Genomic DNA, 24,277 nt, shown 5'->3' with positions numbered 1-24,277 from the left:
AATGACGCACCAGTTTACATCTGTATAAACATTGCCTTTATTTAACCTCTGGTATGATAACTACATCAGTCCGTCACGCCAAAAGCAGCCTACTTACTCCTGATATATGAAAGCTGAGTTGGATTATAAAACAACTTACAATGTTTTTTTTTTCAAACCTTTTTTTAGATTAAGTTTCATACTGCACTAAAGTTAATATTAAAATTATTTTTTTGTTGTGGTGTTCTGGTGACCATGACACATTATTATTATTATCATTATTATTATTATTATTATTATTATTATTATTATTATTATTATTATTATTATCATCATCATAATCATCGTCACCACTTTTGCTTTGATGTGTCCGCTCAACCGTGCAAAGTGTCCAAGATGTTTCCGTGATTACTTGAGTTTACATTACAAATTTATTTTCGTGTATCTACACACACACACACACACACACACACACACACACACACACACACACACACACACATACAAACACGCACCCACACACACATACACATTCTTTATCTTTCACGAGTTAACTCTGATCTAAGAAAATAGCTTTTTTAATATGTGAAAATCTGAGATACATAATTTTCTACTCCTCTGAAAAGATGATATTGATATCCAAATAATCTCTCTCTCTCTCTCTCTCTCTCTCTCTCTCTCTCTCTCACACACACACACACACACACACACGGCAGCAGCACCTTGGCCTATACACCTGAACCTGTTAATTAAGAGTTATCTGCTTCACGAACACCTGGAAAAGCCACTTCGCATCTAGACGCTCCTGGGACTCGCGTTTGGCAGTCTTGTACAAAATCCCACGGAAAAAAATATATATAAAAACGTCTCCCACCCTGAAATGACAAGTTGAGCTATTGCTTGGATTGCGGGACATACGTGCTAGCATTATCATTTTTATATATCCCTTAATGAGTTAATTCGCAGACCTAATAATAGTAATAATACATCGCGTGAGGTTTGCATTGTATTTCTGTGTTACGATTATCATTATTATATCAAATTATGTGGAATATCACCATATCTAGGTATGTATGTATTTGTTAAGTTGCATACTAATACGTGGAGACCTTAATGTCCTAAATATTCGACGTGCCACGCCTAGAATTCTAAAACGCATAAAGTAAAAAACTGAAAATAGAAAAATAAGGTGAAAAAGTCGAACATGAACGAACGAACAAGTTTTTTTTACACACTTCACGCATAAAATGAAGAAACAAAGAGGAAAGAAAACGCAAAAACGGACACTGACTGACATTATTACTCCGGCCCGCTGCCTTGACTTTGCCTCTTCCGGGCGAACGCACAGTTTTAGAATTCGCGGCGACGTCCGTTTATTATTATACCTCATCTCCGGCAACAACAATATAAAGGTTTTATTATGAAGGTGTGAGACTATTAAATGTACAAACCCGTTATGCGGTCCGGAGAGGCGCTACGAACCACCTCGCAAACTGGACAAAGTGGAAAACCGAGGAGAAAGACCGCACCCCACGGAACGCCGCTTCATCCGGGCCCCAAGACACGGCGACAACAACAACAACAGCAGCAGCAGCGGCGGCGGCAGCAGCAGCAACAACAGCAACAACGACACCAACTGAGAGGACGAACACATAAAAGGGGGGAGAGGGGTCAAACACATCGGGTTTTTAAGGAAGAGGACGCACACATACACAGACATACATACACACACACGTGCATACGAACACACACGCGTACATTCATACACACACACACACACACACACACACACACACACACACACACCTGGGGGTCACAGTTCGCAGTACAAATAAGTTTTTTTTTGTTTTTGCCGCCCAAGCAGTCCACAAAAATATAGTTTCTCGAAGTGACGACAAACACACACACACACACACACACACACACACACACACACACACACACACACACACACACACACACACATGGAAACGAAGAACATTAGTAGTGCCATTCCATTTACCTTTTTTAGGGACAATTAATTACCTTCGTAAAATTATAATAGTGATTGACTTTACTAGCCTCGCCCACCACTTTACACGTCACGGCCACATGGTTTATTTAATGGAAGTGAGTTTCGTAGCCTAATTCATAGTGAATTATACTAAACATTAAATTTATTTAATAGAGCAACAACAGTATTCTAATGCAACAATAAATCTAAAACATGAAATAACTTAGAGTGGCGTCGGCTGGGTCCCGGCAGCGGGGCGCTCTCTCCTCTGGTATCACAGGTTATCACACTCCAGCTTGGCTTCGCGTCGCTCGCCTCTAGCTAAAAATAACGGCAATGATAAAAGATGGAAGGAGAAATTGAAGGTATAGTGCGGAAATATGATTTATACATTAACAAGCTGGTTACTCGATGAAGTGGATGTTGTACTAGGTAGGTTCGTATAAAATATTTGCGTTGCAGAAAGAACACAGCCACACCAGTTTCCAGCCAGTGTGTGGCTCGAGACTTTCTATGCAACCATTTATATTACAATCGATTCAATATTGTAAAAAAAAAATCTTGACCAAAGATGTTTTCTTGTACGTGTTTAAATCGTTCACAACTATGTCAATGACTCCCATGTTCCACAGGAGCACGGCGTGGAGGAGTCTGAGTGTTCACTATACAGTGCTCAGCGTGAGTGAGCGCCAGACAGGAGTGAGCGGCTCGAGCATCCCGGCACTGCGGAGACCCACGCCGCGGGCCACTGAGACATGTCGTTAGTTATAGTGGAGAGCAGCAGTCAAGGGGGCAGCGGGAGCCGTGTGGGGCAGCAGCAGGGCGTTTTGGCACACACACGGGCTACGTTTGTCCTCGTGTGATATCTTACATGGCATATTGAGAGAATAAAAAAAGTTCATCTTCCAGGTCACCGGACAGCATGGCCACACAACTCCCGTCACCACAAATGTAACCAGTACAAATACTTATAACATGCAAAAAAATAATTTAATAAATCATGACACACGTATATGAACCCATAGTATAGTGGTGGCACTGCCAGTCAGCAGGCGAAGGATTCCCTCGTGAAGAAGGTGCGGGGCCGCGGAGCCTGCACGGGCGACGTGAGCGTAAATGTTATTGTCTAGACCAAAGTAATCGAATTACAACAACAATGAAAATCACATTTGAGGCCACAAAATAAAATCTTAAAATAATACAAAATTCACAAAAACTACTATTACATTAGTAAGTTTTTTTAGCTCCAATGTGAATGCTTGTATCAAACACACATATCCACGCACACGCACACGCGTACATGCGACCACTCACACACGCACATGCGCGCACACACAGACTAAACACCTTTCTACGCCACATAGTAGGCTATTCTCACCCTCCAGTAGTGGTGTGACAAGGCTCATGGCATCTTATTGCAACACCTGCGGGCCTGAACGCCGGAGTGGCCGGCTCCCGGGCGGTGCTGCGCCCAGCCGCCCTCGTGTTGTGAGTGAAATCATAATGATCGTTATTTAACAATTTATTTTTACTAACTTTTCTAAACATTATTAGCTAAGTTTATAAGCTTCTGCAATATTTTTTTTTCTTAAAAGTTCTTGGAAAATGTCTTTTGTTTAAATTTCATATTTCGTCAGCCTCCGATTTACAAACAAGTGTATACATATAAACAGCAGCGGGAACAGACCAGCACACCACAAGTCCTCGGCGTGCAGCACCAGCCTGGCGGCCTGAGAGTGGTCTGTGCGGGGCCGCCGAGTGGTCGTCGTCACAACACACAACGATAATAAGCGTATCATCAACAATGTAGATTCCGGATATTAGCAAGCCTTACAAGGCTAACAGAAAACAGTGGTGGGAGGGGGAAGCCGCAGTCACCCTGTGCTGTCTTTATGGATGATTGGGGCAAACTGAGCATTATCACCCATCTTGATCTCCGGCTAACATGCAGAATGTGTCTACGCATCCACTTCCTGGCCGGGGCTGACGAGGGAACCCAGCACTTCATTATTATTATTATTTAGTTATTACTTTTTTCCAGCAGGTGACTGCGTCGTGTGGAGGCCGGCGCCGCGCAGCCTCCCGCGACGCAGCCCGTCTGGAGGAGGAGCCATCGCGAGGCCCCGCCGCTGGTGGGTGTGTCGGGGGATGAGGGGATGCAGTATGCTTGGGTCCAGCACGCAGCGGGTGACACAAGCGGTGACGCATTCCTGAACCTTCGTGACGGGCGGTATGAGGGAGGGTGACTGTGCCCGCCGCGGCCCTGGCTGCTCGAGGTGCTCCTCTGCACCGCTTCCGCCTTGCGCCGGGCGTGATGGCGAGTCCTTCCCCGCCCCACCACAGGGATTGGGGCTCCACACTAATACTCCCTAGCTAGGTATATATATTTATATATATAAAACTCCTGGTGAGGGTGGGGCTGGTTGACACTTGTCGGCTCCTGACTATACAAACATGCAAATACTTACACACGGCATCCAGCCATCAACCATGTATACACCATATATGCTCACACACGTCCATCACTCGTGCACACAGACACACATCGTATCTACACACATACCACCACATAGTACCTTACCACCCGCTAGTAATTGTTGTAATCATAAATTCACCGTTTGGTTATTAGCCAGGAGGAGCTCAAGGGATGAATGTGTTTTACCAAAATAAACAAAGTCGGGCTGGTCCAGGTTCCAGGACCCACTTATAACATGCTATAAATGTTTATGATTTATACAATGTTGTTGACGAGTGAGAAGCGTAGTTAGTGCCCCCTGGCCTGGCCGGGGCCTTTGGTGGCCCCCGGCGCTGGGGCCCGAGGGAGGCATGGCCCGGGGCGCCGCCGAGTGGACGTAATGTAGGTGGGAGTGAGTGGTCCTCCCCGCCAGGATCCCCCGCCCCTGTGAGCCTGGCCGCCTCTGATACAGAGGCCGCAGCAGACGCTCACGCCACCAGGTCAGGCGGGTCGGGGCCGAACAGGTTCTTGTAGGAAGCGTGCAGCCGCATGGTGTCCACGCCCTTGGGGGGCGGCGGGGGTGGGGGCAGAGCATCGTCCTGAGCTGAGGAAATGTGCCGTTGCCGTATGTCGTTGCCCCAGCGTGGGGCAGGGGGTGCCGGGGGCACATCTGGCGGCAAGCCTGGGGGTGAGGGTGGGGCTGGTGGGGCAGGTGGGGGCGGGGGCAGCATCCGTGGCAAGTCAATCACTCCAATGCCTGCTGCCCCAGAAGCAGCAGCACCACTACCAGAACTGACAGATACACTCGCTGCCCCGGCCCCCGCCGCTGCCGTTGCCGGTGGCCCCGCTATTGCCCCTCCCGCTGCCCCTCCCATTGCCCCAGCCCCGGCCCCAGCCCCGGCTCCGGCTCCGCTCTCGACGTTGACACAGATCACTGAGGGCTCATTGACGCCGTTCGCCTTCAGTCTCCTCTGCATCATCATTGAGGCACGCAAAGTCTTCCTCTTCTGCAAGTGAAAACAAATAATTATCCCCAAAGACCCTTTCCCTTATAACAACAAGAACTCATGAGACGGCAGTTGGGTATCCAACAACAACGAATTTAAGCGAATTAAAAATTCTTGAAATGAAGCAGAAAGGCCTGACCCCGGAAACTAACCTCGATAGCGACTCTCCACTTGTCGGCGGCGTGGCGGGCGATCTCCAGACGCTTCTGCTTCTTGATTTGATGCTTCTTGTAGATAATCTCGATAATGATGAGCCCAATGCCGCCCACGATGCCGGCCGCCACCAGGATGAACACGCCTGCCATGTTCTTGAGGCCAAGGGTGGCGGGCGCCTTCTCGTCTGTGTTGCAAGTGTCCTCCTGGTTCTGTAAGATCCACTTGTTGTCTAGCTCCTCCATGTAGCCACTCTCGTGGAACTCCAGGATGGCCAACGTCACCCGGTCGGCCCACGGAGAGTTCTTTTTGAGGCCGATGCCGTAGCCGGACCTTCCGAAGAGCTCGCCGGCCGTCACCAGCTCGCAGTCCTGGGCCGCCTCGTACTCCAGGCGCGAGCTGTCCCAGATGAACGCCTTCAGCTTCCTGCAAAACGCCACAACATTGCTTTCATTAGTGCGGTTTCAACATGGAGACATTTGTTTTCATCATTCACTGAACAAACAAACAAAAACAAAACCTTTTCACAAGTTATAGTCTAAACTTGTTCTTATTTTAAATTTCAAACTCTCCATAACCCTTACTCCTTCCCCGATGGCTGCCTTCCTGACCGTCGCCCTACTGTCCCACACCGACTCACCCGGACTTGACGGCGGTGATGGCGGCCTCGGCGGTGGGGTAGTTGTTGCCCTCCATCGTGCGGTACATGTTGCTCAGCTCCACTTGTCGCCTGAAGTACATGTCCACCGAGGAGCCCTTCACCGTCGCGTACGTGAAGTTCTCCATCGGGTTTCGTAACTGTGTGGAGGCGATGAAAGCGTTTCGTCATGAGGATATTTATACGTCTCGAAATCCACGACAAACTGATCCTTTTGGGAGGATATATATATATATATATATATATATATATATATATATATATATATATATATATATATATATATATATATATATATTTTTCCAGCAATCCACCCAGGAATCGAACCTGGGCCCCCATACGCCAAAGGTAAATCATCCTTCTCTACCCCCCTTCCCTATCATTTCAATAACTCGCCGTACAACTCTACCATCACAGCCATTTTTTTCCCCACCAGCCCCTACCATCGCAATCACTTTTCTCCTCCCTTACCACTCCTTACCACCTCAAACACCCATTACTGCCTCACCCCTCCTCCTTCCCTCCAATGCTCATACTCAACATTCCACCGTCAATCATTTTTCTTTAACTCCCACACCATCATGCCAAAAATTCCCCGCATCCTCTACACCCCCCATCATATCTTCTCCTCCTCGACCCCCACCACTCCTACCACTTGCACCCCCCCGTCCTCTCCCTGCCCCTGGCCGTGCTCACCCTGGCGTCGTTGATGCCGGTGAGGGAGGTCTGGGGTCGGTCCAGCACGAGGAAGGCCGCCAGGTTGGCAGTGTATGAGGCGACGATGATCATGGCGAAGCCGGCCCACACCATGCCCAGCACCCTCGCGCTGAAGCTCCGCGGCGTGCCTGTGTGTGCGTACGTGTGGGTGTTGTTTTAATTATGCATGTGTACACTCAGGCAAATAGGCACTCACTTAACTACACTCACCTGTACTCTCACTCACCTTTACACACACTAACGCACACACTTATTCACATGCACACTCATCAACGTTTATAAATATTCACGGACACGCTCACTCAAGTACACACTTATGCACGAACACACTCATGTTTACATTCATTCATTTATATACTCATTTATGTAGACACTCAAGCAGTACAAGCTCATTCATGTGTACACTAATACATCTTTACACTCATTCCCGTATACACTCGTTTACATTATACACACTCAAGCATATACGCATACTCACTCTCCCATACTCATTCGCGAGAGCGCACACACACACACACACACACACACACACACACACACACTGACCTTCACCAATCCCACTGTTGAGCAATACTCCCCAGGCAAACCATATTGCCGAGGACAGGTTGAGGGCGTCTTCCTCCGTGCCGTCCGTGTTGGCCAGCTTGTACCTGCAACACCAAGCAACACTTCACCTTGATCACCTTGAAAAACATGAGTGACACAACTTCACCCTCAGCTTCTTTGTAAACTTATCAGAGAAAAACTATTGAAAAAAATGGCTTCAAGGTCCTCGGGAATATAGACTAAATAAACACATCATCAAGATCAGAGAGTGTTGAATAAGTTTACTCTCAAAGTCTTTAAAAACTAATAAACTAAAATATAATGGACAAAACCAAGACGTTGATATCTTTTGGAAGTACAACAGAAATCCACCATTAAGCGCTTTACAAACTTAGACAAACAGTTTCATCGTACGTATCGGAAAACTTAGTAAACATCAGCGAGTCAGGCAACAGTTCCATGTATCTCAGGACTCCTTCCCTTCCCCTGGTTGCCAGTATGTCACAAGTAATACCGTGAATCTCCCTATCTCACAGGTAAACTATGCATTCACAAAAACAAAATAGCCAGTAACACTCCAGTAGTTTTCACCGAGGCACAAATCATACCGTGAACCTTCCTACTCAATGTGTTAACGGCATCATGCATACATATATCCCTAAAATATCTGTAACATCAATCATTTCAATGGATAAAGCTGAAGATGCACGGAGACTTGACTGAACCTTTACTTCGGGACAAAAAGTGGTTTACACAAAGACCCACACCCATTTAACAACCCACACGCTCTATTCCTAGACACACACACACACACACACACACACACGGTAGCTCAGTGGATAAAGCGTCTGCCTCACAACCAGAAGGACCGGGGTTCGATTCCCCGACAGGGTGAAGAAAAGTTGAGTTTATCTTCTTTCACGTGTAGCCTCTGTTCACCTAGCAGTGAGTAGGCACGCGACGTGAGGCGAGGAGTTGTGACCTAGTTGTCGCGGTGTGTTGTGTGTGAGTGGTCTCAGTCCTCCCCAAAGATCGGTCACTGAGCTCTGAGCTCCTTCCGTTGGGGAAGGGCTGGCTGTCTCGAGAGAGACCCGCAACAGACCAAGAGGTGAATTACACACACACACACACACACACAAACACACATCGAGGTTAATTATGTATACACACCTGCCGAAAGGACTAAATCTGTCGAGGAGGTAAAGCACCAGCGCCACCACATGCACGGACACCATCACCAGGATCCAGAGGGTGTTGCGAAAGGGTTGCAGGAACGACACCAACGTGGAGTAGCGAGGTTGCTGAAAGGATGAGAAACAGACGAGTGAGATTACTGCTAGAGTGACGAAGGCGAGTGAGGTTGCTGTGCAGATGCGAGACGATTGATATAAAAGTGAGGATGAGCGGCAAATGAGATTACTGCAAGAGTGAGAGGAGGCGAGTGAGGTTACTATGCAAATGTGAGACGATTGACATAACTGTGATGACAAGAGGAAGAGAGAGAAAGTGAGGATGTAAAAAACAATGAGAGAATGAAAAAAGAACGAGGTTGTTTTAAGGATAAGAAAGAGGTATTAGTAAAGATACTGAAATAATGAGAGAAAAACGAAGAAGTATATTGAAAGAAATACGAATGAGGTTGATATAAGGATATTTATTAAGAGACAAGGGAAGAGATTCAATGATTATTTGAGGGTGGCCATAATTAATAAAACTGGCTCTTCATACACATTTAGACAACTATTAAAAGATATGGAATTGGACACTTATAAAGCATACCTATAAAATCAGCTGTTAGAACCCTGCCTTAAAACACGAATATGATCTAAATACCAAAAATATCTAAAACAAATACCACATCACCTTTCCCTTCATCAACGGCACTATGAAAAAGAGTCTCACATCGGTCCGGCAACGTTTTCACAAAGTCTGGCATTGTACTATATAGTTTTTTGACACTCCGGACCATATACGAAACAGGACTTAGCGAATACGCAACTCTGCACCACCACAAACCTTTCTCTCGAGGATGGTGATTCCCTGGTACTTGAAAGGCTTGGAGAACTCGATGACCTGGGCTCTCTCCGGGTTGATGGTGAGCGGCGCCACGATCATGTCAGCTCCGTGGGTCTGATTCACCAGCTGCCCGATGAGGCCCGTCCACTCCTTCTTGCCTGGAACACGGAGCGAGGGAAGGTGTTGGCAGCTCGTGCGTATGTGGCTCAGACAATAGATAGGCATGAGTGTACAGCAGACAGCGGCTCAGGTGGGTTAGATAGGTTAAGAGTTGCGAGATATTACGGAGATCGGCGGTTAGGAATGCAGATATGTACAAATTTAAGAGAGAGAGAGAGAGAGAGAGAGAGAGAGAGAGAGAGAGAGAGAGAGAGAGAGAGAGAGAGAGAGAGAGAGAGAGAGAGAGAGAGAGAGAGAGAGAGAGAGAGAGAGAGAGAGAGAAAATGTAGGCATAAGGTAGGTACGTAAATGAATGGAGATTTATTACAAATTGACTACGAAAGACAGACAATTGTTGGGTAAAAGGAGACGGTCAGAGGAATATTAAAAGGGACAGTCGAGTATATACCAATCAGACACTAAAGACCTTGAACATAAAATTGAAATAGTATATTCTTCGAGTAACATAAGAGACAGACAAGTGAGAACCAGACCAGTACTTGATAACACACCCACAAAACTAACTCTAGGGATGATGAAGACCATTTTGTAACTAAACAAGATTAATATTTTTTTCCAACTTGTCTCACTTTATGGGAACACGATGTTACACGTATTTTTTTATATATATTTTGTCTTGCCCCCCCTCCGTCTCCACAAACATTAATTAAAAAAAAGTTGAGTATGTATATCTCGGGTGTATCTCTAATAACACATGAATGATAGTATATTACACGGTATTTAGGAGCAGTAAGTAGCGGGCTTTTTTTTTTATTATTGTTTTTCTTTTTACGCCCTTGCACTGTCTCCTCTGCTGTAAAAAAAATAAAAATTACCTGTGCTTTCTCTCATCTGTAGAGAACCGAACTGGCCGTCAGGGGAGAGGGCCAGTTCGAAGGTGAAGTTGATCTTGCTGGCGAGTGTGGTGAGCAGGTCGATGCAGTAGCCGGTGCAGCAGTAGAGATCGGAGCCTTCGCCGGACGAGTTGAACCAGGGACACAGCACCCGCCCGCCGCCCAGACACTCAGCCTTGCTCTCGATTTTCTGCGTGGTGACAAACGGCTTCTCCTCGATAGTCAGCACCTGTTGTGTGAGTTCAGAGAGTCAACATTTGTGGGTTGTTGAGTATAGTGTTCGTGGTGTTAGTTCATGGAGTCAGTAGCTGCGGTTTGTCATTAGTATGTTCGTGGTGTTGGTAATGTTAGTCAGGACCGGTGTGAAGATCAGCCAGTTATAAAGTCAGTGGAGTTAGCTCACACTTCTTCCTTCCTTTCGTATCTCTTCAAAGCACCTATCACCTGCCTTCCCTTTACTGCTCTCTCCCTCACCTCTTCCCCCCCCGCTCCCATGCTTACAGATAACCTTTCCTATGTACTTAAAGCTCAATCTCTTCATCCATCTTCTCTTCTCCCAACAAGGCCGTACACCCTGTCGTTCCTATCTCTGCCTTAACACGCGGGCGGTATTAGTGAGAACACCCACAAAGGCAAGGAAGGGTAATGATATCTCTCCTACATGTGGGTTATCATTAGGCGCACTATCAATGGAAGGTCTTAAAGATAGCATGTGTGGGTGGTGTTAAAGACAGTAGGAAGTGAAAGTCAATATTGTTTAACTAGTTTATAGAGTAAGCAGTTGTGGAGTTAGTTTATAGTTGACACCTGAATAATCTCTGCGTCATTTCATTAAATTGGTTATTGCTCACAAACAACCTATTTATATCTTCAACGCTCTGCTCCTTCACGGAAACCTCGTCCCAAGGGATGGCCATGTCAGAAGTGCCTCCAGTTTTCCCTGTTACTTACGGTACTCCCTCGCAGCTAACTCAATCCCTCGCCCATCAACTCTCTCCAATACTCGTCCACTTTATTCATTCATTTCACTGGCGGTCTCCCCGTGACACCCACTCCTTCAGTCTTGCCCTAATATACTCTCTCCACAAAGTTATCCATTCTCGTCACGTGCCCAAACCATATCAGAGCACCACGCTTCACCCATTCAACCCCTCCATAACCCACACCCTTTGCTGTTACGCCCGTAGCAAGCCTCTCTTACATACGCTTCTATTACTTTCTGCATCCCATCTTTAAACACCACATGCACCTCTTACGTAGCTCACTTTCACTCCGCGCATCCGTTATTGCTGTGCTACATTCCACGTCCATGTCTCTGATGCACACGACAGAGTAGGGAGGAGAATGCTGTTTCTTGTACCTTCCTTTACCCCTATGCTCACACTTCTTCCTTTCGTAACTCTTCAAAGCACCTATCACCTGCTTACCCTTCACTGCTCTCTCCCTCACCTCTTCCTCCCTGCTCCCATGCTTACAGATAACCATTCCTATGTACTTGAAACTCAATCTCTTCCTCCAATCTTCCCTTCTCCCAACAAAGCATTACACTCCGTCGTTCCTACACTCTTCCTTAACTCACGGGCGGTATTACTAAGAACACCCACAAAGGCAAGGAAGGGTAATTATATCTCTCTAGGAAGCGTCTGAGTCATTGCTAAAGAGCGTAATGTTTCCGGTGAGTATATATATAATTCACTTCAAAGAAACGATTAGAGTAGTTAGTTAGGGTGGCTATACATATCCTTTTATTTTTTATTGTTACGGTGGATAGAGGGGGGTTACGCTTTCATAAGTTGGTGTGTGTGTGTGTGTGTGTGTGTGTGTGTGTGTGTGTGTGTGTGTGTGTGTGTGTGTAGCCTACTATCGTTGTATAGTTAGTAAGATAATGGGAGAAACAGAAGAGGAGGAGACATGATATACAAGATTATGGAAGAAGAGAGTAAGGAGAAGGAGGATAATAAGTAGTAGAAGACTAAGAAGTAAAAGAAGGAGACTAAAATTGAATACGAAACTGAAGTGGAAGAACAAAGAAAGGCAAGGAGCAAGGTAATCGAGGAGAAATAGCACGTGTTTCATTATGTTTACCGTAAAGAATGAAGAGAACAAGAATAAGAAGACTAAGAAGAACAAAAGCTAGAGAAGATCAGGAAAGACAAGGCGGAGAACAAGACTTAAAAGCAAGGAAATCGAGGAGAAATAGAACGTGTTTCATCATGTTTCCCGTAAAGAAGGAAGAGACGAGAACAAGAAGACTAAGAAGAACAAAAACTAGAGAAGATCAGAAAAGACAAGGCGGAGAACAAGACTTAAAACCAAGGATATCGAGGAGAAATTGAACGTGTTTCATCATGTTTCCCGTAAAGAAGGAAGAGAACGAGAACAAGAAGACTGAGAGAAAGAAAAGATAGATAGATAGGTAGACAGACAGACAGACAGACAGAAGGAGAACAACAAGCACCTCGATGACGTACCTTCAGCCTGGTGGGGATCATGTATCCCTGAGGCTTGATGGTGGTGTTGCCGGGCCAGACGATGGCGTTCTCGTTGATCACAAGCGTCATCGACTCCTTGGTCTAATGGCAGGCAGGTGAGGCAGGGTCAGTGGGGGGGCGGCAGCGGCGGGGGAGTGGTGGGGAGTGAGGGGGTGGGTGACGGGGTAGTGGTGGTGGTGGAGGTGGAGGGACGGGGTTGGGGGAGGGAGGGAAGGCTACGCTATCCATACAGACTATAACATGACAACGAGAGAGAGGGCGAGAGCGAGACTTCATTCCTCCGCTCTCCTGTAACCTGCCACACTAGTACAGCATCGCCTCTAAGAAGGACTAAAGGTTAACAAAGCAGCGTAAAACAAAAGCCGTGTGTGAATGTATGTATATATATAATGGAGGGGAGTATAGGGAGATAAGGGAGGGTAAAGTATAGCAAGGTAAGGTAAGGAATAGTAAGGAGAGGTAAGGTATTGTAGGGTAATGTAAGATAAAGTAGGGTAAGGTAAGGTATAAGGTAAGGTAAGAAAAAGGAGGGGGGGGGGGTGAAGGGGGCAGGACATGGCAAAAAATAAGAAGGAAAGGGAATAGTAAGGAAGGGTTGGAAAGGGAGTCGAGAAGAAGGGAAGGGAAGGAAGTGGAGAAGAAGGGAAGGGAAGGAAAAAGAGGGAAATGTGAGGGAGTGGAGAGGAGGGAAAGGGAACGAAACAGAACGGAAGGGAGGGAAGGAAGTGTAAAGGAACCAGGAAAGAAAAGGAAGGGGACGAAACGGAACGGAAGGGAGGGATGGAAATGGAGTGGAGAGGAAGAGAAGGGGAAACAGAAACAGAACAGACGATAGGGAAGGGAATGTATAATTAAGGGCATCAGGGTAACTTCATTGTGGGCGTGTCAATCTAACCATCTAACCAACCCGACAACCAAGGTAACCGATGCATGTCATTCATAAACACGGCTTGCAGGCACTAGAAGAGAGGTCCAAGAGGCTGCATAGATATGTATAATAGAGGAATGCAGAGTGCTGTTCTCGAGCCATTCTCCCAAACTCAACTCGGCATTCACTGCAAGCAATCACTGTCAAGCCGACTTTTTCTTTTAGCACTGCGTAGTTATTATTATCTCTGCTGTTTTACTTCCGGCGAGGAGGGTGAGTGAGTGGGTGAGTTAGTGAGTGTGGGAGTGAATGAGTGGGTGATGAAGCGACTGGATGAGTGAGTGAGAATAGGTAAAGGTTGCACAGAATAGGAAACGGTTGCACAGTCCTGGGTGACGCGCGAGGCTCTCCACCGTAAAGTAGGAAAAAGAAAACAAAACTTGGTGACTTCCTCTGCAAACACAAAGAGTTCACCGTTGTTAGTCTTACTCGCCTAAAAGATAAATAGTCTTCATCTCAGGAAAAAAAATATATCGCGGGATCACTAGAGAAACGAACTGGAAACTACATATTTTACTTTAGCATCCATTCAACGTAAATTTTATGACCGTATGGAAGAGTATGCATGACCAAGAAAGGGAATGTTAAGTTTTCTTTAAGTATTGCTATTATTTAAATGTTGAAATCTATCTCTATTATACTATATTTCTTCAGTAAACATAAGCGTTAGCGTAATACAATTAGCATGTTTTGAATCTTCGGTCCGTTCAAGGTAAACAAGTGTTCTATTTTTGAGGATACTTTAAGAAGAATCAGGATGGGGAAAGAAAACATTGATTAACCAAAGCAAAATTCAATATGATTTCAATGACAGAAGGATAACGAAAATAACCAAAAGTCGACTGACAATCCAATGGTTTAAGAGTTAAATCTAATTCATAATGATCAATTACGAGGGGAGTGCAAGAATGGTGTGCTACCGTATCCCACTTTGTCTCGTGATTTACTCTTTGTATGCTGCTGCAACGCTTTGTTTTGACTCCAACATCCGAGGCAGGACGGGTGGCCGGCGGCAACGTACCCAGCACGGTCAAGGCAACGCCGACAACAGTAATGATGATGATGATGATGATTGTAGTGGTAGTAGTAGTAGTAGTAGTAGTAGTAGTAGTAGTAGTAGTAGTAGTAGTAGTAGTGGTAGTAGTAGTATGATGATGATGATGAAGATGATGATGATGATTAAAAGAATAGTGAGATAACAATAATAATAATAATAATAATAATAATAATAATAATAATAATAATAATAATAATAATAATAATAATAATAATAATAATAATAATAATAATAATAATAATAATAATAATAATAATAATAATAATAATAATAAACAGTGGCTGATGCTTTGAATTTTAATTGAAATTACAAGATAAATGGTTCTCATTAATTAAACTGGTGAGCAGCATGCGATGAAAAGCCAGGACAAATAAAACTTAGAGACTCGCTGATAAGAGTCGCCACCACAGGACGCAGGTGGCGGCCCCGCCCTCCGCGACCCCTGCACCCCGCAAAGCCAGAGCTTGCCTTATGAATATATATATATATATATATATATATATATATATATATATATATATATATATATATATATATATATATATATATATATATATATATATATATATATATATATATATATATATATATATATATATATATATATATATATATATATATATATATATATATATATATATATATATATATATATATATATATATATATATATATATATATATATATATATATATATATATATATATATATATATATATATATATATATATATATTGCTGAAATGCTGTTCATTCAAATTTTATATAAATTTAATATAGAGGGCAAATAAGTTGATTATGTAATATATTACAATTCTGCTGAAAGGATTTATGGAGCCTAGTTATGAGGAAATTTAGATAAAATAATTTGAATTAATTATCATTGCATTAAAAATTACTTTTACTACTTGTGATGAGGAAAAAAATAATCTAGTTAACAAAACAGACATGCACATGCAGAGGGTAGAGTGGCTGCGGCGGTACAGGTGGTGGGGGGGGGAGGGGGGGGGCAGGGCAGGGCAGGGCAGGGCATGACAGGGCAGGCTAAGGCACCGTGCAGGGCGGCGGCAGGCTCAACCACGATGCCAACAACACACACACACACACACACACACACACACACACACACACACACACACACACACACACACACACACACACACACACACACGCGCACACACACATACACACACATTCGGGCGTGCATCCCAAACTCCATACAGACTCACGCAACATCACGAGCAAAAGCCACTAGAAAAAAAAAAAAGATTAACAGGAGGGAGGAAAGTGGTGCCAAAAGAAGCCATCAAGAACACTAGACTCATTGTTTTCTTTGCACACAAATCTGCTCGTGAACGACAAACATGACAACCACGAACAGCCAGCGACACGATTCCTGTAGCGAGAGAGTAACACGCCAGCCATGCATCATCACACTGCCACCAAGACCAAGACCAAGACCAACAGCTCTGATCGCGGGAAAAATAAAGCTCTGGCTCATCACATCCTGAAGCGTCCACGAGACCGAGGCAGGGGAGAGGGAGGCAGCGAGGAAGGAGGCGGATAAGCAAGACTGGAGCATCACCAACAAGCAGCTATGTAGGGCGCGGGGAGAGGGCCGCTGGAGCCACACACAGGCACACACACACCGGCGTCGCCACTCTATACACGAGGCTGGCTCATGTGTGGCTCCACGGCCCGCGGTCACTTCTACAGTCTGAAGGGGCGTGACTCTGACCCCAAAACTGGGCACACCGTGACTAGACTCCGCTTCACCCAACATGAGTCACCCCTCTACTAGCACTGATTGTATATTTTTGCAGTAATAGTAGTGTTAGCATTAGTGATAGAGTGCTGGCAAAACTAGTTGTATTATGTTCTCGTATACATTGTTAATCTCCAGCATGCACAAGGCTCGTATCATGTGACTATTGCCTACCAAGCGTTAGTGAAAAAAAATATATGTATCAGCCAATTCATTTCATCGTCTATGTGTCATTCCCCGAAGAGGTATTGTGGAGGAGGAAAAAATAATAGGAGAGACTTCCTCGGCGGCATGACAGATGGGTGGAATGTGTGACTGGCCAAAAAATAAACGGCATGCAAAAGATATTATGCAATCAGTGTGGTAACTATGTCTCATTCTGACCAGACTTTTGTTTTGTTTCTTAGATCATCAGCGAGACTGAACCCTCTCGTGCCGCACCGACCATCTGCCCACGTACTGACCTGTCTGTCTGTCTGTTTACTTGTCTGTCTGTCTGTCTGTTTACTTCTCTCTCTCTCTCTCTCTCTTCTGTATCATCACTACGCATGTAACCCATTTACATGCCCTACGCTCCCCAAACACTCAGGCCACTCAGACTTCCAAATTGGCAAAATGTGTTATCGTCGTGTCCGTAAAAAATAGCTAAAAATGACTCGGGATATAAAATGAATAGTCTTGTCATGTCACAGGGGACACTCAGGCTCAGCTCCAGCTTTCCACTCGTTGCGGCCACTCACACCCACAGGCAACAGAGGCGCGCGTCCTGCGGGCACATGTGCGGTGGACACGAAGGGTTAGTCTGGGACAGTCGCGAGCTGGTGGTTCAGACACAAGCAACAACATGGCCGTGACACTACAATTGACTCCTCCACAGGAAATGACGAGCAATAGTGAGCCAGATTACTGAAAAGGGAACCACCGCTCCCTCTGAGCATTGCACTGTCTCATCGTCTGGTGTTTAAGGGCAGGAGGACCACTAGAGTGCAGCAGCGGCGGCGGCGGCGGCAGCAACAGGCTTACACGAGCAATCTTTGGTCTGAGCAGGAGGGAGGGGGCAAGATGGGGAAGTGTCGCGCCGAACTGTTCTCAATTCTTTCACCAATGCCTCAGGAGCCAGGCCAGACCTATCCCTCCCCAGGCGCGGCGCCCCCAGGGCCGCAGGAGGCTGGCGCCGCCGCGAGGCCTTGGTCTCGATCGCCAGTACCCGTGCCTGGCCCAAAGTGAACGCATATATATATATATATATATATATATATATATATATATATATATATATATATATATATATATATATATATATATATATATATATATATATATATATATATATATATATATATATATATATATATATATATATATATATATATATATATATATATATATATATATATATATATATATATATATATGGGTTGACCTGTGCCGTGGCGACAAACAAGGCTCGTGGCGGTGGGCCAGGCCGCCTGCGTGCCGCCGTGGGTGGCGGCCGCTGCGCCAGGCAACGTTCGCTGCCACGCACACGGACGGTGGCCCTCGCGTCCTTGCCTCCCATTGGCGCGGCGTGCGCCGGATGCACTGCCGTGGAGCTGTTACTGTTGCTAGTCTTAGTGGGTGGAAAGAGTTAAGTTATAGGGCTAAAGCAACCCTGGCTTTTTACAACCCCATTAAAGAATATTTTTTGTGTGTGTATTTTTGGTGGCTATTGTTATCCTAAGTGTCCCATCTTGCCCCGTGGCTGTAGAGAAACCTGGGTTACCTGCGGCTGCGGGGTGGTGGAGCCAATGGTCTTCCCACCCTCCTCTTTCCCTGCACTGCGAGGCGGCTGCGAGAGAACAGGGACACTTAACCAAGCAAGCAGACTGACTCACCACCGCCTCCACTCACTCCCAGTGGGGTGTCCTCAGCTAACACTCTACACCTCCTATCACCCCTGCACCCTCACTGCTAACCCTCACAGGTGGTCTCGCTCACCTGTCACGGAGCCTTCTTAGTGCAGGCTCCTCGAGTCTCGGGTATTGTGTGCATCTTTGACTTACTGTTACCCTACTCGCTCTCCGTGAGGTCAAGACCCTACAGCTTCCTACAGGCTGAATCGCTATGTATACGGGCAAGTGTAGGCCAGCTACCTAAAGTGTTAGCATTTATTGAGTAAAGAGGGAGAGAAAAAACAAAAATATGCTTCTGAAACCATAGATAAGAGTCGAGGAGTTAGTCACCATTTCGGAACAAAGGATCCTGAACTGCTTGGCTTTCTATCGGCACCTAAAGAGTGAACCTTGAGTCACAAGACCGCGCCCCGCCCCGAGAGGTGCGCTGCGGACCCTCGCTGTGAGGCCGAGGGGGAGGCGGCACCTGTGTAGACACCTGCACCACACTGACATGAATGAGAGGCTGCCTAGGAGTCTACAGCGGCACACACGCCACACAGCGATGATTACCAAGGACAGTATCAGTCTACTGTGCACAAACACAGATACAAAGACACATCCAATCATCTGGGAGAGTACACACCGACCGGCCGGTAGACTCAAAGAAAATGTCATAATAATAATAACAATACCAGCAATAACAACAGTAATAATGATAATAATAGTAATAATAATAATAATAATAATAATGATGATAATACTGAAAATAATGATAATAATAAAAATCCACAGAGACGCGTGAAGGGGAGGTCGGGTATCATACCTTGTTATATTTATACTGCCCGACCGGTATGTGGTCCTTGATCACATGACCGGTCGTGTTGAGTTCCTGGATGTTGATGACGTCATACTCGGCGTTGATTCGGTCGCCGTTCTCATCGAAGGCGACCTTACCCGTGAGGCCGTAATTGAGCACCTGTTCCAAGATGTACCTGGGCGGGGGGAGGACGGCGTGTCAGCGCTCAGCAAGGGATGTAAGGCATGTGTTCATCAGAGACACAAAGACCAATTCCACAGTTCAGCATAAAAGCATAATGACTTAATATGCGCCTGAACCCACTAGACCACCGCGCCCACCAGTATTAACCACTTTTAATACACAGCTCTTTGAAGTCTTTGGTAGTAAGTAGTTTGGTGGTAGGAAGGTTTGGTAGTTTGTAGTCTTTGTAGTCTTTGGTGCCTTAACAAAACCCTGATAAACTTGCACCATCGTGTTGGACTATGAAACTGGCCTCTATACATTCCTACTTCGATGAGAGAATGTGAGCCTAGAACAATCTCTGGCTGAAGGATTGTAGGAGAATTTAGGAAAAAAATGAGATACGGACTAATAGTCTTACGAATAATGTGAGCTTGTGATCCAGAGACTTATACTGAAGAGTTGAAATAAGTCTCACAGAAACAAAGGAAGATGGAGGAAAACAAAGAATGTGGACCTAGAACAATTTCTGGCTGAAGGATTGTAGGAGAGTTTAGGGAAAAAAAGTAAGATACGGACTTATAATCTAACGAACAATGTGAGCTTGTGATCCAGAGACTTACGTTGAAGAGTTGAAATAAGCCTTACAGAAACAAAGGAAGATGGAGGAAAACAAATCAGGTCCAAGTATAGTGGAGTGAATATCTGGTAAGGCTTTTTAAGAGGCTGGGTCGGTATTATCAGACGCTTCCTCTTGTCTCATCAACTATTTCCAAAGGCCCGAAAGGAGATCAATCGGGCTATCATGAGTGCTTATTAGATTCATGGTACAGAAGAAGCGTCAAACTACCAAAGAGGGTCATTAAACTAACCCCGGTAAGGCTTATTAAGAGGCTGGGTCGTTGTTATCAGACGCTTCCTCCTGTCACATCAACTATTTCCAAAGGTCCAAAAGGAGATCAATCGGGGGCTATCATGAGTGCTTATTAGGTTCATGGTACAGAAGAAGCGTCAAAATACTAAACAGGGTCATTAAACTAACCCTAGAAATGCCCAAAACTCCTGCGAAAGTCTTGTCAAATATGTGTGATTGCGCACCGGAATGTTTAAAAATATGGCCACTAGAATGAGTCCGTGAAGGTTTTAAGGATGCGAGAGGCTGGAGGACGATGGAAGTGAGTGAACATCTGATTAATTTGAAGAGGCTGAGGTGAGCATGGCAGGAGTGGGGGAGTAAGAACGGAGGACGATGCTGTGTAGTGAACATCTAGGCAGTATTAAAGGCCGAAGGTGAGGGTGTGATCCGCGAGTGAAGGTGAGAGAAGCTGAAGAAAAATGGTGAAGAGGGAGCATCTGGATAGTGTGTAAGAGGCTGAGGAGAGACTGTGGAAGGTAAGAATGAGGATGAGGGGGAGTGTGAGGGGGAGAGGCAGAATGAGGATGAGGAAAGGAGTGAGGATAAGGAAGGGGTTGAGGGTAAGGATGAGAGAGATAATAGTGTGTAAGAGGCTGAGGAGAGACTGTGGAAGGTAAGAATGAGGAGGAGGGGGAGTGTGAGGGGGAGAGGCAGAATGAGGATGAGGAAAGGAGTGAGGATAAGGAAGGGGTTGAGGGTAAGGATGAGAGAGATAATAGTGTGTAAGAGGCTGAGGAGAGACTGTGGAAGGTGAGAATGAGGAGGATGGGGAGAGGGAGGATGAGGAAAGGAGTAAGGATAAGGAGAGGAGTGATGATAAGGAAGGGGTTGAGGGTAAGGATGAGAGAGATAATGAGTTAGGGTGAAGGTGAAATAAGGAGTAAGGGTGAGAATGAGGGTAAGAATGAGAGAGAATGAGGGTGTGGGTGAAAATGAGAATCAGAGGGGGGGTGAGAATGAGGAGGGGGGGGAGAGGGAGGATAAGGAAAGGAGTGAGGATGAGGACGAAGGTGAAGATAAGGATTAGGAAGGGGTTGAGGGTAAGGATGAGAGATGATGAGTTAGGGTGAAAGTGAGAATAGGAATAAGGGTGAGAATGAGGGTAAGAATGAGAGAGAATGAGGGTGTGGGTGAAAATGAGAATCAGAGGGAGGGTGAGTAAGACTAAAACACGATGGAAACCGGTCAATATTTAGTTATCTTTAAAGCCTGAAATGAGTATGTGTCGGGGGTCAGGGGGGAGGCTAGAGAAGGATCGAGTACTCACTGGAATAGTTTCTTGCCGGTTTCCCAAGAGCCCCTCGTGTCGTTGCAGTCCTTGGGCGGCGGCTGCGTTGAGTTCTGTTCCTCCCGCAGCTTCTTCAAGGCCATCGCCAACACGTAGCTGTAAACACACACACGACGCACGCATGATGGGAAGGAAGACGCCGCAAGAATGAATGCCCGGTCCTTGCCTACTCTTGCTCTTAGACTTGGACATAGTGTTAACCCAGAGTCCCCGTACACTAAGTTGTTCCAGAAGCCCCGCCCTTTCCTCCAGAGCTCCGGGAACTGATTGGTTAGATGAAAGGAGCTTGGAATGAGGAGTCAGTGTTGCTATGAAAGGAGGATGAGGGAGGGGCCGGGGTTTCTGGACCAACTTAACGTGCGGTGAATGTAGGACAAATATTAATAGGACGTGAAAGACAAGCTACCGAGCCGTAAATCAGGGTTCTTCAAAGTTCGGTTCGGTTCAAAGTTCTGTACTGTCACAATGGATCACTTACTGGATCGCCGCTTACTAGTAGATAAGACAACTACTAAACTAGACACACAATACTTCATGGTACTGCTTGCATATGAGTCGTGAGCACCGTTGCCAGATTATCGTACTCAGAGCATAGTATTTACCGGTTTCTGACGTCTAACTATTGCCAAGAAACATCAGGATCTAACTCTTTTAACGATAACTATAAATCAGTTTCGTTATTGGAGCCCAGAAGACAGTTTTGGGGTAGGAGGTCGGGAAATATAAGCGGCTGAGTACGACAATCTGGCAACGTTGGTCGTGAGAGTGATGCTTAAGTAAAACTAGGTCGTGGGAAGGATGAGTTTGAAGAAGACTGCTCTAAATTAACCATCGTGGCATTAGTGAAGAGATATCCAGGTATGGTGAGGTGTTGGTATTCGTATAAGATAGACTTTAGGTGAAGTGAAGGTCAGAATCAAGGTCAAACACACCAAGACAGGTCAAGGAACTCACAGGCTGTCGGTGATGTGGGCGTCCTCGTTGGAGGCGTTGACCAGCTTGAGGCCGATGGCGCCGGGAGGGACGTGGCTGGCGCTGAGGGCTTGTTCGGTCACCACCCACACGTAGCCGCGACCCGTCATGTTCATGTAGCTGGCGTCGTGGAAAATGGTGCCCGCGTCGTCTTTGCTGCATGGTGGTGATGGCGGCGACGGGAGGGGACGGGGAGAGGAGGAAAGAGATGAGGGTGAGGGGCATGATAAGTGGAAACATCAGGAGCAATAACACCAACACCAACAGTAGTAGTAGTAGTAGTAGTAGTAGTAGTAGTAGTAGTAGTAGTAGTAGTAGTAGTAGTAGTAGTAGTAGTAGTAGTAGTAGTAGTAGTAGTAGTAGTAGTAGTAGTAGTAGTAGTAGTAGTAGTAGTAGTAGTAGTAGTAGTAGTAGTAGTAGTAGTAGTAGAATACGACCATGCACGAGGATATAAGGAGACAACAAGAGGTCGTTCAGTATACCCATAGCAGCTCCTGAACGCAACTATTGTCCTCCTCATCCGTAAATCGATATGAACTCCATTTAAAACTTTCAACCATAATGTGAGGAAACTATGTAACTGTTTGGTTAATTCCACTTTACCACCCTTTCTGGACAGGTTTTTGTTTATTTCCTTATCAACCAGACATATCTAAGTTTTGTCTATTTCTACGGGTCCTGACACCTGTTTTCAGTATCACCAAGCTGTCAAGGTTACCGTCCATTTCACTTCTTAAACTGGTTCATTTAGGTTACCGCGTAGTGTGAGCCTTTCCAATGGACGTAAATAAAGTGGTAATAATTTTTTCCCATATGTGGTCTGTTAAGTCTCCATTGTGATATCTCTGCATTTTCGTTTCCTCACAGTTTGACTTATTTCGGTGTCGTTGGCAAGCTTACCAGTGTCGTTACTTACTGAGGTCGTTGATGTGAATGACGACAAACAATGGACCCAAAGCCGATCCTTGAGAGACATCACTAACAAAGCAAGTCTGGTTAGATGTTTCAATGTTTACCTGAGTCACCTGCATCCTGTCTCCGGGCTTTTATCCATCTCCAAAACTTATCTTCAATTTTACGGGGCTATAGTTCAATTAGAAGCGTCTGCTGAGCTACTCTGTCCAATACTGTACTAAAATCGAGATATATTTCATAAAAGCTTTCATCCCAATTTACCACTGCATGCATCATTCTGTTGAGACATGAGTTGCCGTGAAGAGAGACCAAGCAGCGAGACATGAATCAGATTGCTTTTGTAAATGGTTGGGAGTATCACTATATATGTATCTTCTTTACAGCTGAGGTCACGTCAATGGGGAGGTGATTTGATATCGTTGACCTATCTCCCTTCTTGTAAATCCACAACGTAGATACTGTTCCGGTGTGAAAAGGCTTCCTAAAACTGTTGGTCAGAGTCTCGAAAATTTATCATTGCACTCTTTCAAGACATGCGGAAAAATTATTAACAAC

General features: G+C 45.4%; 1 protein-coding gene across 5 annotated transcripts in view; it reads right to left on the bottom strand.

Annotated features, from left to right (window-relative positions):
- Positions 1-2,009: 2,009 nt before the first annotated feature.
- Positions 2,010-24,277, bottom strand: part of LOC127001224 (glutamate [NMDA] receptor subunit 1-like) — a 53,829-nt gene continuing 31,561 nt past the window's right edge. For 3 of the 5 annotated variants that reach the window (XM_050865487.1, XM_050865509.1, XM_050865498.1), the window contains exons 8-20: positions 22,790-22,963; positions 21,815-21,931; positions 19,476-19,644; positions 18,541-18,606; positions 13,009-13,110; positions 10,520-10,766; positions 9,525-9,682; positions 8,679-8,809; positions 7,509-7,612; positions 6,942-7,090; positions 6,228-6,385; positions 5,587-6,013; positions 2,010-5,434 (exon numbers count right to left, since the gene is read on the bottom strand). In XM_050865487.1, coding sequence (XP_050721444.1) covers positions 4,916-5,434; positions 5,587-6,013; positions 6,228-6,385; positions 6,942-7,090; positions 7,509-7,612; positions 8,679-8,809; positions 9,525-9,682; positions 10,520-10,766; positions 13,009-13,110; positions 18,541-18,606; positions 19,476-19,644; positions 21,815-21,931; positions 22,790-22,963 — 2,521 coding nt within the window. In that variant the 3' untranslated portion in view covers positions 2,010-4,915. The remainder of the gene's footprint in view (positions 5,435-5,586; positions 6,014-6,227; positions 6,386-6,941; positions 7,091-7,508; positions 7,613-8,678; positions 8,810-9,524; positions 9,683-10,519; positions 10,767-13,008; positions 13,111-18,540; positions 18,607-19,475; positions 19,645-21,814; positions 21,932-22,789; positions 22,964-24,277) is intronic. The other 2 variants (XM_050865518.1, XM_050865519.1) reach the window with 1 other exon arrangement.

This window comes from Eriocheir sinensis, chromosome 2 (assembly GCF_024679095.1).
Source record: "Eriocheir sinensis breed Jianghai 21 chromosome 2, ASM2467909v1, whole genome shotgun sequence".
In the NCBI taxonomy this organism is placed as follows: Eukaryota; Metazoa; Arthropoda; class Malacostraca; order Decapoda; family Varunidae; genus Eriocheir; species Eriocheir sinensis.
Note: the sequence above shows the minus strand (reverse complement) of the source record. Positions and strands in the feature narration are given on the sequence as shown.